We start from the raw sequence: 18,212 nt of genomic DNA on the forward strand, positions 1-18,212 counted from the left end.
TATATGCAAAATTTAGTCACTATGATCTCAGCGAGACCGAAACGTCGTTTTTTATCGCTAGTTTTTATCCAAAATGTGTTTCGAAGGAACTGCTTAAATAGAAAGATACATTAAAAAAGAAACAATTAAATTTCTAAGTAAAACAAATCGAGAGAGTAAAAATCACTTGAACTTTGACTACAAGGCTGTACTCTGTAAGAAGTCCTCCAAGTTGTGCGACAGATTGAGTGGCGGAAGCTTACTGTGACGAGTGCGGACTGTCTTTGAATCACGAAACGCCTACTGTTAATGTCACGCAACGCCAACACGGAGTGAAAAGGAATGCTCTGCCTTGCGTCTCAACCTTCCATGTTTTTCTTACACAGTCGGAAGCGAAAGAAATGCTAAGAGAAGAACTGAAGAAAATATGCCGCAGACGGCGGAAAACCTTCGATTGTAAATTTGAATGGAATAGAGTTTAGGTGGGAAGAAACACACACTTTTTCTACTGACGTGGTTTTCTTTATTAATTCAAAGGTGCTTTCACACAGGAGATAATAAGTAGCAAAAAACAGAACTAAACTAAATACACTGGTACCACAGGGACTTTATATGCCCCAGTCAGATGCGTTATTGTTCTAACTAAATAGTAACTTTTCCTTTCTTTTTGGCATTTGTAGGTGCGCGTGGGACTGGTAGCCGCATACGGCACTTTATGTAAAGTCTACCGGAAACGGTAGCGCACATACGGGACTTCGACATCCTCATCCTCTTTATCATTGCAACAAAGCTCGAGGACCAGGGCTTTGACGTAAGGTTTAATTTTTTTCTTGGAAACCTTTTCCACAGCCAAAGAAACCCTGTTGAGGGGAAACGAGTGAAGAGAGAAAAGAAAAAAACAAGTTAGAAACCGCCTAAACTTAACAATCAAGGCAAAATCAACCGTTTCATGGGGGTGATAAAAACTAGAATTGATCGAGTGTATATGAACCGACAAAGGGACTGGATTTGAATCCAGTTTAAGTCTGAAATTTTTCTGACGGGGGTAGGGGCTGGGGAGAGTGACTGTGCAGTTGCTCTTTATTAGAGGCAAAAAACAAACAAACAAACAAAAAAAAAACACACACACAGACACAAAATATGTTCTCTAGTAAAAACCCGCGTGTAAAGAACCTACATATTTTGAAGTTTGGCAAAATAGGTTCTTGTATTTTGGGGTAGTTATTGGCAATTTAGACTAGGCAAGTTCTTAGTTATGTTTTCAATTTCTGTGAAGGAGATAAAGTTGTTCATAGCCAAATAATAAATAAACTTGGGCTTGATCCTGAAATATACAGTATTTGCTCACAACGATATTATGTACATGTATTTTCTTGCAAAATAAATTTACAAATCTCACTCACATTCCTTGATTAAAATGTTTATCAGAATTTAACTGTAACCCACATATAAGAACCTGCTTGATCTTGCTTGGTTCAACATGTTCTTATATTTTTGGGTATTAAAATGCCAAATATCTGCCAGCAGTTTCTTAAACCACTAGGTTCTTACATCCGGGTTTTTACTGTATTTACTATCAAGTTACTTACAGGGCACACCTTCGAGCAAAAGATAAAAAATCCAGCGATTGAAAATAACAATATCAGTGAGATTTTCTTTTTCTCGCGCAGTAAATTGGTTAGCGTGCTTAATGTATATCGGTGAAGAGTGAATGGAGGAACAAGACAACAAACATCACATACTGTGTGGCAAGTCTTTCCTTCATCTTCGCAGGAGGCATGAAGAATGAGTACAACATACAAACTCCTTGGGAAAGCATAGTTACTTTAAGCTCGTGCTCATTCTAGACAAAGAAAAGAAAAAAAAATATTTGTCCTGATACCTAACGTTTCTCGTTACAAGGTCGGAAATGTAAAGCAAACGAAGCTTTCCACCATATCTCACAGTCTTCTTGAGCATTTACATTTCAGAGCTTGTGTCCAGGATTATCATTAACATGATTCCAAGGTCAAGAGAGAACATACAGAGCCTTTTTCCAAATGGCTGTCCCCACGACTGGTTGTTTTTGAGTAAATTCTGTTGGACTGTTATGTTTTCTTTATTTTTTACTTCTACCGTAATTATCAGGTTGACAAACACGTGTGCCACTTGCAACCGCGGGAATAGCGCGGGAAAACGCATGCCGTGTGCTTCATCGCGCGTGCCACTCGCAGTCGCGGGAAAATGCGTGCCACACGCTTCATCGTTGCTAAACTATCATTTTCAAGTTTTTTGGGCTTCGAAGGTTGCTTCATCCTTAGCAAAAAAGACTTCATATATCATGGCACAACTTCTCCTTGGAGACAGATAACCTCTCTACCTTTTTCCTTGGCAGTTCCTGTTAAAACAACTCGAACCTAAAATTAAGCGCCACCCTTTACAAAGCGATTTTCTAAGTTACCTGGAAGTAATCAAAAAGGTCCTGCATAGTCATCTCGCTGCCATCGTCTTTCAGACCGTTGACTTCAAACCGATCCCAAAGCGTAAACTCCTTGTCGTAATACTAAACGACGAAATGGAGATAGTTATCGCCTGACAACTCAAAACTAACAGCATTAACTCAATTGAGACACGTTTTGTCCGCTTGTACTCAGTAAAGTTACCTTGTTTTTCGGTGCGGGGATCGGTTCAGAAAATCCGAAGAACGGCAAGGCAAGATTTATAAACCCGTTCTTGAAGGTCTCCAGTTTCTTATTTCCTTGAACGATCTGAAATATCCACAAATGAAATCAGCATAAAAATTGCTGTTGAAATCTGCGCGAGCAGGGGTACATATCAAAAGATGGATGAAGTCAAAAGCTTACCTTGTACAACTCAAGTGCCACCAGACCGCTTACGAGGGCGGTTGTGGTAGCGATGGCAGGGATAATCTTTCCAGCAATCAATTTACTCTATCAAGCGAAAAGGAAATAAATTATCACAAGTAAACTCTCTTTCTTAATTATTTGACCTGAAATGTTTCCACGCATCTGATCTTTTTTTTACCTCCAAATTCTGAATTATAATCAACAATGATTTAGATAAACATATACAGGCATTTCCCGAGGAATTCGCCAACAGGACGGCAATTACATCGTAAGTTGATGAGCACATACACTTTTGCAAACTGCAGTAAACCGGTGGAGGCTAATTACAAGTTGATTACTTGTCACTCCAGTTGATGCTAGGCCTGTTACAAGTTTAGCTGGTTGTCAAGTGCAGTGTTCTGCCCCAAAAGATATTACAAGTAAGATGGATTACCTTGTGTCGATCAGCCGGTGGAATGTCATAGTTCGCCGCTCTTAAGTTGGAGGCTGCTACTATGAAGTCCATATGGAAATTCGTGTCATCATCCTACAAACAAAAGCACAGTAACACGGACAGTTAACAAGCGTTAATAATTTACTTAACGTCTCCAGAAATAGTATTTACGAACTCCCGTTATCACAAGCAGTTAACATTAGGAGCCAATCAACAGGGATCGGGAAAGGGTGAGGGGTGGGGGAGGGACTGTAGTCAGTTCTGATGGTGACAAGCTGACGTGAAGAGGGTAAGATTCGTGACTCGGGGAAATTTTTCGACGAGAATTTTAAAAGCCACACTAGTTCTAAGACTGAAGAAAGTCAGAAACATGATCAGGTCGCAGATTTCTAAATGTACGCATGAACTGAAGACTAAGTTGTAAAGTTAGGAGCAGATGTTGATGTGACTGCTTCTCTGTTCATGGGACACTCGAATGTTGACTGCCGCTCCGGCTAAATTACCAAGGTTTATGGAAATCAGTCAGACAAATCATAAGACGTCAGTCAGTATAGAAAACAAAAAGAATTAAAAGAACGAATGTATCAAACCTTTTCAAATTCAACTGGCAGCATCTTGAAGTTTGGCGTGCGCTCTTTTGCTGCCAGAACAGCGGCTTTCGTCTTTTCAAGGTCTTCTTCATCTGCAAATAGGTAACATGTGAGGCGATAACAACCTCTGCAAAACTACGACAACGCTTGAAAGAAAACTTTACATCAAGTACGAATGTTGAATTTGAGAAAGACATTGTTGGTCCTCTTATTTTAAACAGAGTGACTAACCAATATTTCCTGAGCTTTCTTGGGCTGCCTCTTCGTCGGTGACAGAAATTTTCACGCCTTCAAATAAAATGGAAGGTAAACACAAAGAAGATAAACACAAAGATAAACACACACACACACCCACAAACACACACATGAACAGAAACGAAACGTTCTGTCATGTCACCGTAGTTCTTTCGTTTTTGCCTTAACAGATGTCACACAAAATCAGAGTAAACTTAGACGGCCTTTGGCATATATCTCCTTCCTAGAAGTGTCAAAATCAAATAGCCAAGATCTCTCTCAGTTTTCTTTTTAAACTCATCGTTCGTGCAGCTTCTGTTGCCTTCAATTTGCCGAGTGATTCGAGAACAAATTTAAGGTTCATGCCTCGTTTAAGTATCTTTTCTATTGAATTAATATCTTCACAGTATCTTGCGTTGCGTGCGTTGAAACTATGGAGATCTGGCACATAGGCACGAACAAAAACGACAACAACATATGGGAATAGTTTAAACTGACTGAAGGAGACCCTACAAAATGAACCCAGTACAAACTAACAACCAACCTGATCTGGGTTTAAACGTTGCCACCTTGACAGTTTTCAAACTATCAAGAATGAGCTTGTGGTCTCTTGAACCTATGAGAGAAGAAAAGCACCCACTTAAAAAATGTAAGTCACTGACAAGTGAAGGAAAAACGCACTGTTCGCTTGCAGCTTATAGTCAAAAATAAACAAAAATAATTGATATTATTATTAGAAGAGTCAGACAGCCTTGGCAAATGCTGTCATTCAGCTCAAGAAGGGTTCTGATTGGTTATTACGAAGTGAAATACCTACGTAACAAAAAACCGAGAAAGCGTCAATCAAAAATTTACCTTTTATTCCAAACATGTATGCTCTCAAGTTGGCAGCAGCAACAATATAGTCCATGTGAGTATGCTAAAAGATGAAACCAGTTCATTGTAAAATAACAGTGATACACACGGAGTTTTCAGAGATTACCGTTCTAGATTTTTGTAAAAAATTGAAAATAAAAAAAAAAACTATTCTCATAAAACAGCAAAGACAAGCTTATACTTCCTTGAGAGGGAAGAGAGAGTTTGTTACTTTATTTGCGGCGACGCCTGCCGCTATAACCTCCTCTAGCTCACAAGTTAAGAGCTTGGAACTGGCCAAACGAGTCACTGCGTGACACAGGTACCCTTACGTGACAATCGCACTTGTTTAGTGGGTAGATGGGTGTAGTAAAAGGAGAAGGAACATAGGAGAGGTGATGGATGCAAACTTAAAAACCTCCCAAAAGCTAACCTCACAAGGATCAAACTCCAGAGGATGAGGACAACGCTTAGGACCAGACCAAAATGGCTGCCCTGAGCTGGTCACCTGCAAGGAAATCCAAACGAAACACATCATAACGGTTTGTAAAGTGGTTACAACTTTAAAGTTCATAAAACGCCACGTCACGGAAGGAAATTTGTCTCAATCTTACCAAATATTAACCATTCTTGTTTCATTTTTGACGTAATATTACCTCTTTGGTTACAAGATTTTGCTCTATTCAAAGGTAGTTAACGTAATGCAGCTCCTTAAAGTTCAAGTAAAGTTCAAGTGAAGACGATAAAACCAAACCTGGTCAGGAGGAAAGTTATACAGCAGTTGTTTGATTGTGTTGTGGTAGTTTTCTTGGAACTGTACTCTGGCCCAGCTCACACAGTCAGCAAACTCACGCGGCCTCTCGTCAACAAGACATTTCTTTATGCTCTCGTAAATTTCAGCCTGTGCAACAATAAATGGGAAAATATATGAGTTCAAATCCTACGCTAAACGAGAACAAGAGTTGCCATTTGCATATTGACAGCTTTCTTCAACTTTCATGTTAACCCTAAATCCTAACTCTCCTTCGTATTTGAGTGCGACCAACAGTTCATACAGTTTTAAGGTCTGTCTTGTATTTTCCTTCATGATTAATCGATCTAGTTCAGTAAGTTCGCGTGTGTTCACAGTCAAAAGTTTTCTTTAATATCAGCAAAACCTATGGAAGTATCTATTATTCGGCTAGCGACTAAGTGTCTTCTCCTCTGGCTGTATGAACTTTATATCTGACGCTTTCATGGTTACTGAAAGCCTTTTACTCAGTTCCTATTGATTTATCAGAGCCAATTTGAACTGGCTTCGTTCATTTGCTCTATCACTTGGTGGGGGGTGGGGTGGGGGGTGGGGAGGTATGGTACTGATTGAGGCAAGTTTGGACCTCAGTACTTAAGTCCGTGAACACTTTGATATCTTGCTTCGTCCTGTTTAGTGCCGGATTTTATCCCTTTGTCTTCTGTAAGACAATTAACGAAGAAAACTTACCGCTTGCATCCCAGGGAGCTTGTCTGTCCTTTCACCAAACTTTGGGTCGCTACATAATACACAAAACAATAATTATCAGTTTGGAGATTTAGTTAAAGATCACTGTGCCTGCGTGCATCAGTCATTATGACGTAAAACATGTGTTAACCGTCGTCAGTTTAAAAGCACAACAAATACGTTTTGGCGAAATTAAAACAACAAAAACGTTCCTCGTAAAGTTGACAAGCACAGTGCTCCTCTACCCACAAAACGGCACAACTATTATTTTATTTTATTGAACTTCGCCTAACTAAAATATTTACATACACAAAATTTTTTATTAGGCAGGGTGACCACTACAGCCAAGGGTTAGGTTAGGGTTAGGTAATACAGTGAATGTTGTATTTTCTTATTATTTGCGGGAAGAAAACTCGTGGTAAAATGTTATACTCTTGCAGCCGTTGGGATCTACACTCTAAAGTCGAGGTTATGTAACTGCATGTACAGTGTACATGTACTTCGCCAAAATTGAACGTTGTTTAATTTGTTAAAATGCCGTCATATGCGGCCCAAAATCTGTATGTAACATGATCCACAGTTTTAACGTATCATGAAATCACAAATCAGATGCTGCTGGCCAAGTTCAACCACAACTGACCTGAGAAATTGGTTAACATTCTCCACAGGAATAGTGAAGAGACCTTCAAACGCATCTCTTGCCCACTATACATGATAAATCACATTATTGCATTAAAATACCACAAATTGTTATGAAATGCTACGGATAAAAATTCAAAAACTACGAATTCTAATTTCGTGAACAGTGTCGAACAAGTTTTGAACAATTTCGATGGAGTCCGAGTTAAACTTGAAGTAGTATATATCAGACACGAAAGATCGTGTTTGACCACATTTCCAAACACCGAGAAGTCAGTTGAAAATACGATGCGTAGAGGAGTATTTTTGACGAACTTTACGGTGTTTGGTATTGTCGTCATAGAATGTCTTAAGTGTTTAAAATATATCTTCTCAATCGAAGCTAAAACTAAAGAGAAAACAGAAAAACAAAATCGTAAAAATGGGTGCTTATTAATATCAGATATCTAAACACCGTCACGGTTATGGTTTCCTTTGTTTAAACTTGATGAATTATTATTCGTTATTCTAGACGAATGCCTTTTATACGGCTGGTCAAGATTTCTTTTCTACCTGTAAAGTATGTTCAATGGCATTGGGGAAATTCTTCAGAGTACAAATAGGAATGGATTTTTCTGGTGGATCCTGCGAGGAGCTGTAAGATTCTGTCAGGAAAGGCAGCACAACCTGAAGAAACACACACCATCGATTAGCTCTCACTTCGTCATGATCAGTCCATGCCGCGCCATGGGACGACTTGGCTTTCACAAGCATACACTATAATACTACACACAATGTATGATACGAGCAAAAATAAACCGAACAAAGGAAGCAAGTTAGACTTTTGCCTCAGTTGAGTAACAAGTCGCAATATGCCAGTTACAGTTTGAACATAATACCTGGACATTTCCTTTTGTTCCCAAGGTTCCTGATTCCAAGAGTGGTTTGTGATAATATACACACCTCCTGTCCATGTACATTCCTGAACAGGGAGAAAAACGTTAAATCGAAACCTAACCAAGCAGTCGCAACATTTCCTACTTCAGACAAATGAGAGCTAGAACACTTACTAGCATCAATGTTATCCAACGCGTTCGTCACACCATGAAGAGCTTCAAAGAAATCATCATTGTATATTTCTTACCAGTTAAAGAATCATTACTTTCCTTTAGTAAGAGTTGGCTTGAAAAAGTTACACGTCTAATAACAATGAAAAAAATAATGATACTAATCACCATAATCAAACAGGCACTATACCATCTAAGGAGTTGAAGTCACACGACACCCAGCTTGTAATATGACTGAGAAAATTACTTCATTGTGATTGGCTGAGAACAGGCCAATTTATCGCTAATTTTTCATTTGCACTGCAGCGCAAATTAACGTACGTTTTCGTAATTTTCTCAGTTATATAAAAAATGAGTAATCATATAAAACGGCAAGATAACAAACCTAAAATGCCAACACAACAAAAATAAAATAACAATAAACTAAATTGTTTTGGTAGTGTTGTAAAGGATACTTTCTGTTTCTGGTCCAACTCTGTTCTGGTGAGCTGTAATATTGATCTCAGGATTCATGACTTTCACTGCTCTTGCTGCAACTTCTGATTTCATTTGCTACAAGAATAAAACAAGTATTTTGACGACTTTGAAGGGGTTTGATAATTGCATGCCAAGCAAAAAATGAAACTCACAAAACCTATATGTCAGCAAAACACAGAATCTGTGTAATACTTTTGAATGTAAAGAACATTCCACATGATAGATAACCAATTGCTGTCCTCCAATACATTGGATGAAACAAAACACCACACACAGTTAGAAATGAAAAGTTAAGACAGAGTAGATTGTATGACATGACTATAACCTGCACATCTCCTGGTCTGAACAGGAACTGTCTATTCAGGTTTGATTTTTCGATGGTGTCCATATCTGTGACAAACACTTGACCTGCAACACTGCAACCTATTCCCATCATGGCAAAGTTTTTAAGATGTTCACATCCAATGGCACCAGCACCAACCTTACCAGAGGAAAAGAGGAAAGCAAAAGTCATTAATAAAGGTTTTAAACACAGATCCATGCAGTAACAATGTAAAAAGTAACAGTGCACCAAGCTATCCATTTGAAAGAAGTTGATTATGCAGTGAGCAGCCTTTCTCTTAGAACTTCAGTTGATGCAATGCCGTCTCATGACCTCCTCATTATAACCACCAGTTGGCAAAATTGAACCCAAACATGGTGTTCCCTTTGAGTAAACTTTGTGCAAAATGGAAGATCCAGAATGATGCTTTGAGTCCACTTACAATAAAGTACTTCTGTTCTGACAGTTTCTTTTGGAATTCACTTCCAAAGACTGCAACTTGTGCATCGTATCTTGATCCAGTCTGAAAAACACAACAAAATAGTGTGACAAAGTAATCAAAGTATATTCCATTGAAAATCACAGTATATTTTGAAATTTTAACAAGTGGCAATTAACATACAGGTTGGCATAAGGCTTCAGATATGTCTCCTTCTTCAGGTAAGCATTCCAGACTGTCAAAGTAAAGAAGCTGAAAGATGGGGTTGAACTTTCCACTGCATGCCTAAAAGCATTAAAAGCAAGCAAGTTGAAGTAGTTCACAAAATCCTCACAAAACTTCATAAGTGTTCAGCTCGCAACAATGCAATGTAGGTAACAAATCATAATACATTTTAATGGAACAACGAGCTGTAACACTATACATTTTATACAATTTCTTTGGGGTCAAAGGAAATGTTACAATGTGCAGTTTCAGAAAATGTCCATACTCCTCCCACAGAAGGGATTGGAATTTCCTGGGGGTGGAGAGGGCTGTAAGGACAAAAAAATAAAGGGATGTATGAAGCTTAATAGAATTTCCAGAGGGGTGGGGGGTGAGGAGGGGGTCTTAAAAAAACCACTTTCATGGGGGAGGTATGGATATTTTCTGGAACCACACAATAACAGGCAGTGCCATCAACTCCTTAGGTCCTCACAGACCTTTCAATACTCTGAACCAAGATGGCGGGTGCTGTAACACAGTGCCATCATAACCTATACAATGGAACATACCTTCATGACTACATACATACATGTACATAATCCTTTCCATGCTTGGGTAGTACATAAGGCCATACCTTCATGACTTCCTGGGCAGTAATTCCTCCAATAACTCCCTGCATGGGACAAATGTCACCTCTAGCATTATATGCTAGCTGCATCAACAGGCTCTCATCAACTTCATCTACCTATAAACAAGAATGCAGTCACTTTTATTTACAGGAATACTAATTACAATTATCTAATATATACTTTCACATCAAGTGTGAGGGTAGAAGGCAACTAGGGTCAAACCTCCATCAATGGACACCTCCCATTAGCCAAAGATGACACCTTACATAAGGAGATCCTTTGTCATTGTCACAGACAGATTTAATGTAAACTAAGACTTACTTTTTACTGAGGCTAACACTAAAATTTTAAGACAGTGAATAACTATTATGCTGAAGTATAATTTGGTTGAAGATACCGTTCCAGTGTTCTAATTATTTCACCCTTATATATTGTACCAGCAAAAATACTGGAAACATTGTATCTGATATTTAACAACCAGCTTAACAAAAACCACATGACCTGCTCACACAGCATTTAATGTATTGTAGTTGGAAATATTCAACTTTGCTCACCTGCAAGCATATCTTTTCCGCATTAATCTTCTTGGCTAGTGCTATAAACTTCTTGGCATCTTCCTTTGGAAATGAAAAGACACAGCCTGGTAAATTGTTGCTTTTCAGTGACAGCAAACTTGGAAATTATCATGGCCTTTCAAAATAGAAAAGCAATGAGAGAGTTTGAAAGCAACTGCAGAAGAGCAGGTTGTAGTGAGGGGGTAGTTAAAGGCAGGGATCTCTTTATTAAAGTGGGATTGTGAGGTAAGCTGTGAAACGTTTGTAAATGTATTAATTGCAAGGAGCAGATTGTGGCCTAATGGTTAGTGTACTGGATTCTGTATCATGTGGCCTCAAAAGCAGACTTTACCCTTCACTAGTAATGATTTCTGTTAAACTCCTAAAAAGTTAATAAAAACATAGTGACTGTCATGTTTGGAAGGAAGTTAATTGACCTGACACCTGAAACTAACAACAAGGTCTCCAAACTTTGCTGAAACATTAATCAAACATTACAATGTAGTTTCCATACAAGTGTTGGATTTTTGCACCAAACTTTTCACCATTGCAACATACCTCATTTCTTGGTCTTGGCAGAGCTCCATGTTCTTTCTCATATTTATGCAGTGCCTAATTGAATAAACAGACATTTGGTTAAAAAGTGTTAGTATTACTGTCCTTAACCACATTGTTAGGTGGACACCAAAGCACTGGGTTTAGGGTAACATGTGACAGTAATTACATATAACTTACTTTATTAAAAGCTGGATCATTGGATAATGCAATTCAAGGGTTTTCATTGGCTTAGCCATCATGGGTTATGAGCCATTGTACTCTTTTTAGTTTTATTTCAGTCTAGTTTTCTATAATTTTGGGACGTTTTAAAAACCATTGTTCTGCTTGTGCTTGTTGGAGCTATGCACCTCGTTGGCAATCTACTATCTCACACATGCAAAAGCGCTCTTGTGGAATAATGGTTAAATATATCCCAGGTGAGGCTGTCCAAGTCGTTACGTGGACATCAGAGCATTATGATTAGGGTAAGCATGTGACAGTAGTTACATGCAACTTACTATATATCCCAGGTGAAGCTGTCCAGGTCGTTCCATTTTTGCAAAGTCTGTCAGTACAAACTCTGGTGCCATGAGAGACTCACTAAATGATTTCTAACAGAGACAAGAAAATACCCCCAAAAATTAATTCATAGCACTTTTTAAGTGTAAAGTTTCAAACCATCCAATAAAAAGAAAAAAAAATTACATAGCTTTTCTTGTATTTTATTTTCATAGTCTTGAATAAAACCTGTTGTCATCTTGTCATCTTGTAAGTTATAATAATGATAGTGTTTTTTTAAGGTTGATCAATGGCCAGTGTGGATGGTTCTGGCCTGAGACAAAGATGTTCCCATTGTTGGACCATAAAAGGCAATTCCTTGAGTTAAACCTGGGAAAGGAATGCAGTGAAAAGGAAAACAAACAAAATTAATTACCAGTATATTAATATTCATGTACTTACAAATTTGACTATTTTGGGCATTTTAACTTGAGTGGCAATACCACCACGAAGATAATCTGTAAACCCACTCGTATCACCAATACTGAAGGTATAAGGACCTGCCATGGAAGAATACATGTACATCAATTCACTAGACGTGTCATATTGCAACTATAATGTTCATAACCCAATACAAGAATAATTATTATAGTTGTCATAAAATTCTGCAATGTTAAGTAATGGATGCAAAAATTATGTTTAGTATTAGATAGTCAAAATGTAATTTACCTAAAACTTTTATTTTTCGTGGTTCACATTGATTTAATTCTGTCATTCCCTACAAGTAAAGAAAAACAAGCATAGGTTTGTGTGAAATATCACATTAAGGTTTACTCAATATACTCCTAATCAGGATCTATTCATGAATCACCAACAAATCAGGAAGCAGGAAGGAAGAGAGGGAAGAAGGAACAAGAGTGAGGAAGGACCAATGGAGAGACAGAAAGACAAAAGGAAGGATGGATGAAAGGAAAGAGGGAGGGAGGGAGGGAGGATGGAAGAAAGAAGAGGGAGGCAGTTGTTTTATTAGTACCTGTACTTCTGAGAATGTGACAAAGTCACCAGATTCATAGCCATGCCTTTGTTCATCCAGACAAGTCACAACGCCATCTGCATCCTAAAAATATTATCACATGACTGTATATTCATCACTTCCTTACAAGCCAAATGTAACACAGAATACTAAACCTGCACTCCACACTAAAAAGTGACAAAGTTACTAACAGTTTGACATGTTATGTACCTTAGTGACAGAGGAAATCATGTTGCTGATAGGCTGTTCTCCATTTGTATCCACAACTGTGAAACTCTCACCAAAATCACAAAATATTTGACTGAAAGCCAAAAAATTAAAATAAAACTTTGTAGTATTTAGTTACAAATCTACACTATCCTATGCACTCTTGTGCAATACTCACTGGCCCGCTCACTGCATTACACAAGGTGTCCCTGACACATGAATGGCTCCCCTGTGACTTGCCATTTTAATAATATGTCATGAGCAATACTTCCTGGATTGCACAATAACTTTAAATTTTCAAATTGGGACTTAACATTGATAACAGAGCCACATGTAGAAAAGATCATGTACCTATATGTAACTTAGCATGAAGCTCTGAATGTAGCTTTCAAAACAGACTGTTATGTTATCTTATTTTCAGCACAGTACAAATATATTAAGGAGTATGACATAACTTACCACATCAAAATATCTAGCTTCCATAAGTAATTAATGCAGTAAATTAAACAAAAAGTGATTATAACATCATTGTAATTATAAAAGTTGTCCTGAATCAATTAAATTGTCATGCACTGGCATTGAGTGAAAACCTTTCTCTGTCATTATGCTCTGACAAGAAATGCATTTAATTGTGGGTCAAAATCGAACTAACCCAAACAATCCTCTTGTGTCGGCAATAATAAACTTAATTCCTCTTGCATGGCAAAAGTCACCTGCCCAAATTTGTTCCTCTAGACTAGACTGGGTAAGCACTACAACCTGAAAATGAAAATCCAGACACTTATCTTATGTGTGAACTACAACATCAATTTCAACCTTGGGAAATTCATCAGTGTGAAGTCAAGAGGGTGCAGGTGAAAACATCACAGCTTGTGCAGTGCAAGTCAACCTCATGCCATAGGTGGCATGTGTTCATTTCACAGTATGGTACACTATGTATGTTTTGTGTCATCTTCATTAGAACAACAGTAATACAATGACATGTAACTGCAAGGTAGGTTGCTGGTACCCAGACTTTGTTAAACAACACCTCAAAGAAAAGGACTTACAATTTCAGAGGTTAGAACAGTTCTGGTTAGCAGGGACCTGAAGTTTGGAATCAACCAACCAATAGGGAATAATTATTACTGTTTGCCTCAAACCAACCTGAAATTGTCCTAAAAATTCTTCTGTAAGCTGCCCGGTATGAACAGACATATTAACATAACTGTTGAGTTCTGATATTCTGCTCAAGGAAACCTCTGCCCTATTCTTTCCAATGTCCTCACCTTGAAGAAAGAACTGCAATAACCAGATTAATAGCACTTGTCAATCTTTGAAACTTATAAACACTTGAATTTAAACGGGAAAATTATCTGATTTGAATGTCTTAAACCTTAAAGTTGGCTCTGAACTCTACGTACAGAATTTCTTCACACTTTGCAAAAAGTTGGATCCTTTAAGCTTATCAAAATTTGATAACATAAAAAAAAAAATTTCACCGTGCCAGCTGTTTTTGAATTATAAACCCTTAAAGCTGTAATTAAGGGTGTTTTTAGCAGGTCATACTGTTGCTATGGTAACCTATTGTCTCACAAAAATGATAGCAACGTGTTCACCAATGATTGGGCAGTTTTTTGATACCATGATTGTAGCATCAAGTGATTAAGAGTAGTTAAAATGACCTATAAAAATCTAAGTGCTGGAAACTGTTTGGAGCCACCTTACTGTTTGCAGAGCAGAATACTACAAAATAAGGGCTGGACATTTAACCTGATTTCCCAAGAGGGACCTGGCACTAGTTTATTGGACCACGTTCTTTAGTTACCTCCTGGTCATTCTTTATTAAGAATGATTGCTGTGATTAAAGTAATGTGTATTTTTGTGGAGAGGGGGATTCCTATAGTTTCAAAGAGTCTTTAATCCTTCAGAACAGGGATATTGCATGTATTACCCGAGGACATTTTGAGAAACACTGACATTAAGATTTTATGAGTTCATTGCTTTTACATCCTAAGTATGTGTGCTTACAGCCTGAAAACCCAACTGGTATTCTGGTAAAAATTAAGAATCACTGAACAATTGTTATAAAAAGAAACCACTAGTTATAAAATGGTGTGTCAGCACAGTCCTTTAAACCCTTGAAACCAGCACATTCATTTGTATAAATCAATTAATTGTTGCAGATAAGTTTAATATTTACCTGAGAGGACAAGTCTGACATTTCCACATTTCCTGAATCATGAAGGGTTACTGACTTTACGCCACCCAGTACAACATTTTTAGCTGCAGATGAATGATACTTTCTTTGTGAGTTTTAAGATTACATTTAAACCTTTAACCTCAGGTTCTACATAAAGCAGCAATTTGCAGGATCATCATCATTAGTCCTGGCTCTCCTCTGGGAGAATACGGCCATTTGCAGGATAATTACCAGCAATTTACATGTGTACAATACAACCTGTCGTAACAATTCTGTTTACAAACTTTTGAAGATAATATATTTCTACATGTGGCTACATTGTATAAACATGAAACTTGTCCGACATAATTTATTATACATGTACATACAAAAGACAGGTGGCCTTGACTAGTACTGAGAACTCAAAGAGGAATTCTGAGAGATCTGCTAATTGATAGTGTGTACTAGTTACTGATACTAGATCAAGTTTTGACTTTCGCATTGTGCTATTTCAGTAACACTCCCATAACTTTGCTAAAATGGCTTACAACATTTCTCTTTTAGATATTAAACCCAACTATGTTAAACACAATATTTTCCAAGTTTTTCCTTACATGAAATAGGATACATTCAAAAATTTTCCAAAGTAAAAACAAGAAACAAGAAGCATGTTTCACCAATTTCTACTCCGAGTCCTTTCAATCCTGAGATGAGTACATTGGAGAGTGCCATTTTTTTCATGGCTTCATGACCAAGAACATATCTGAAAAGGAAATACTAAATGTTAGTGGTTAACATAAACAGCCAATCAATTGTATTTATAAGAAATTTTGAAATTAAAAACGTCTTTGGGGAACTTCTTTTGAGGAAAAAGTCAGCAGTGCTTTCCATGAATTCAAAAAACTGTAAGAAACTTTGAAGTCAACCATTACAGTGCACATAATTGAAGTGCGAATCATGTGGGTATCCAATTACATGTACAAAAAGGTTGTACTTGGATACCTGTAATCGGACATCCAAGTGATCGCGTGCCAATTAAGTGACAAACAGGAGCATGGAGAACCAATCACGATTGTTATAGATGTGATTATTATTATCATTATTATTATCATTATTATTATTATTATCATTGTTTTTTTTGAAAGAACCTAAATTACACTGTCATTTGCTCTTTCAAGCAACACATAACTCACCCTATTTTCTTTGTCCCTTTCCCATCCCTCCCACCTATTTCCCTACATGTATTTGTGCAATAACTTGGAAGTTAGTTTTTACAAAAGAATGTTCGGTGATCTCCCTTGAGGTCTTCAAGCTTCTTTACTGTGATGTTGAGTCTTTCCTATTATGGTAATTAAAATTTTAAGATATGCAGTGGTTATGGTATTGACCCTTGGGAAATGATGCTTTTGGCATTACATAACATGTGTATTCTGATAAGAGCCAGTGGATGGGGCTGTCCCTCTTTTCAGCTTGTAAGTTACACCCCAGCCAAATTAATGATTGCAATTTTTCAATGAAAAATATTGAAACATTTATGGCCCAGTATTTGCAAGCCTGGCCAAACAATTGCAACATAATGCAATATTGTTGGGGATGACATGTTGCACGCATTTGGCCACCCTGTTCCAACATGTTGCAACATGTTGGGTGTTACCAATCAAACTAGTGTGCATGCCCTGGTGAAACACTGTTACACTAACCTGGCTAAACAGGTGCAACAACATGCAACATCCACAAATGTTGCATGTAAAATTGGACCATTTTGAAACTTGAACCAACAACACCCATCATGTTGAAATATGTCACAGGTGGCATGTATATTTTGCAGGTTGCAGGTTGCAGGTTGAAATGACTTGTTTATTTGAGTTGAAGTCGAATAAACCCCAGTATAATGGCTAACTGCAAGCAACCTAAGCTAATTTAGGCTAGCTGGAGTGCTATTCAGGCTAACCAAAGTGCTAGGTAGACTCACTCGGACTTAAAAGTTGATTTTTCAATCTGCAATCTGCAACCTGCAAAACACACCTGCCCTGTCGCAACAGGGTGGTCAAATGCGTGCAACATGTTGCACACAACAATGTTGCGATATGTTACACTGAAATGTTGCAATCACTTGGCTGGGGCTTTAGAGTGCTTAGTGCTGCCAACAACAAATTATTTTAGTCTACTACAAACTTCTGGGAGAACTCTGACTGTTTGCTTACTAGATGAATTGGTGCATGTAACCAATGCAGAAAAAAGTGCAGTTTGTGAATTTTCTGTTAAATCCTGACTAAAAATGTCTGTCAGCCAGGCACGGGTAAGAAGGAGAGTGCACATTCATAATTCTCAGATCTTGGTATAATTATGGACAAAACACCAAAACCGCTTGGCACTGAAAATGAAAGTGCTGACTAATTAACTCAATGCACTTGACACGAATCACAGGTTCGATCTTCAGTACGAAACTACAAGAGAAAGTACAAAGCTCGCGATGCTGCAATCATCTTCACGCCTTATTCACCATATATAAATTCTTTAAACACACCACTGTTTACGTAAAAACTTAACTTACAGTTGCCGAGAATAAAGTCCTTCGTCTATCTGCATTTGATTGTCCATACTTCCGTCCGACATAGAGGCCTGCATATATTGAGAACAGGCAAACGATTCCAAAAAAACTATCACTAACAGATAACTGCAAATGTTTAAGAATAAACTCTCAAAGTTAAATAAACTTCTTTCTTACCTTTTCTGCTGAATGATTTTCTTGGGACAAAGAATTCGTAACACCGTCCGAGTTAGAAGTTTTCCGTCTTTTCGCTGGAGGCGCTGCGACCGTCTCCTGATCAGGATATGATGACATCTACTGCACTCATCAAACTATAAGGTGGTGTTTGCTTTATTCTATTCTTTCCTGATGATGTGCAGTTGCTTTCGTAAAAGCCCCACAAAAGGTTCAGCTGAGAGAAACCGGAGAACTTCGTCTGGAAACTGACGTTTTCCAACGTGACTCGCCTAGTGAGGTCGAAAGAGAGAGACTATTGAGTGGCCAGGCCTTATAAAGCTGGGT

At 37.9% G+C, this 18,212-nt stretch overlaps 1 protein-coding gene across 1 annotated transcript; it reads right to left on the reverse strand.

Moving 5' to 3' along the window:
- Positions 1–479: 479 nt before the first annotated feature.
- LOC145498233 (ubiquitin-like modifier-activating enzyme 1) lies at positions 480–18,154 on the reverse strand. Its single transcript, XM_081478129.1, has 35 exons — positions 17,889–18,154; positions 17,715–17,782; positions 15,838–15,923; positions 15,182–15,264; positions 14,146–14,280; positions 13,652–13,758; positions 13,003–13,093; positions 12,793–12,876; positions 12,489–12,537; positions 12,222–12,319; positions 11,780–11,872; positions 11,283–11,336; positions 10,725–10,787; positions 10,176–10,286; positions 9,521–9,622; positions 9,341–9,421; positions 8,902–9,057; positions 8,555–8,651; positions 8,103–8,171; positions 7,932–8,014; positions 7,606–7,719; positions 7,055–7,119; positions 6,418–6,466; positions 5,692–5,838; positions 5,371–5,445; positions 4,938–5,001; positions 4,627–4,698; positions 4,080–4,136; positions 3,849–3,940; positions 3,259–3,351; positions 2,823–2,909; positions 2,622–2,726; positions 2,420–2,521; positions 1,722–1,822; positions 480–839 (listed from the first exon to the last, which is right to left on the reverse strand). The coding sequence occupies exons 1-35, from the start codon at positions 18,003–18,005 to the stop codon at positions 704–706; spliced, it is 3,186 nt and encodes a 1,061-aa protein (XP_081334255.1). The 5' UTR covers positions 18,006–18,154; the 3' UTR covers positions 480–703.
- Positions 18,155–18,212: the final 58 nt, after the last annotated feature.

Source organism: Orbicella franksi, chromosome 9 (assembly GCF_964199315.1).
Source record: "Orbicella franksi chromosome 9, jaOrbFran1.1, whole genome shotgun sequence".
Taxonomy (NCBI): Eukaryota; Metazoa; Cnidaria; class Anthozoa; order Scleractinia; family Merulinidae; genus Orbicella; species Orbicella franksi.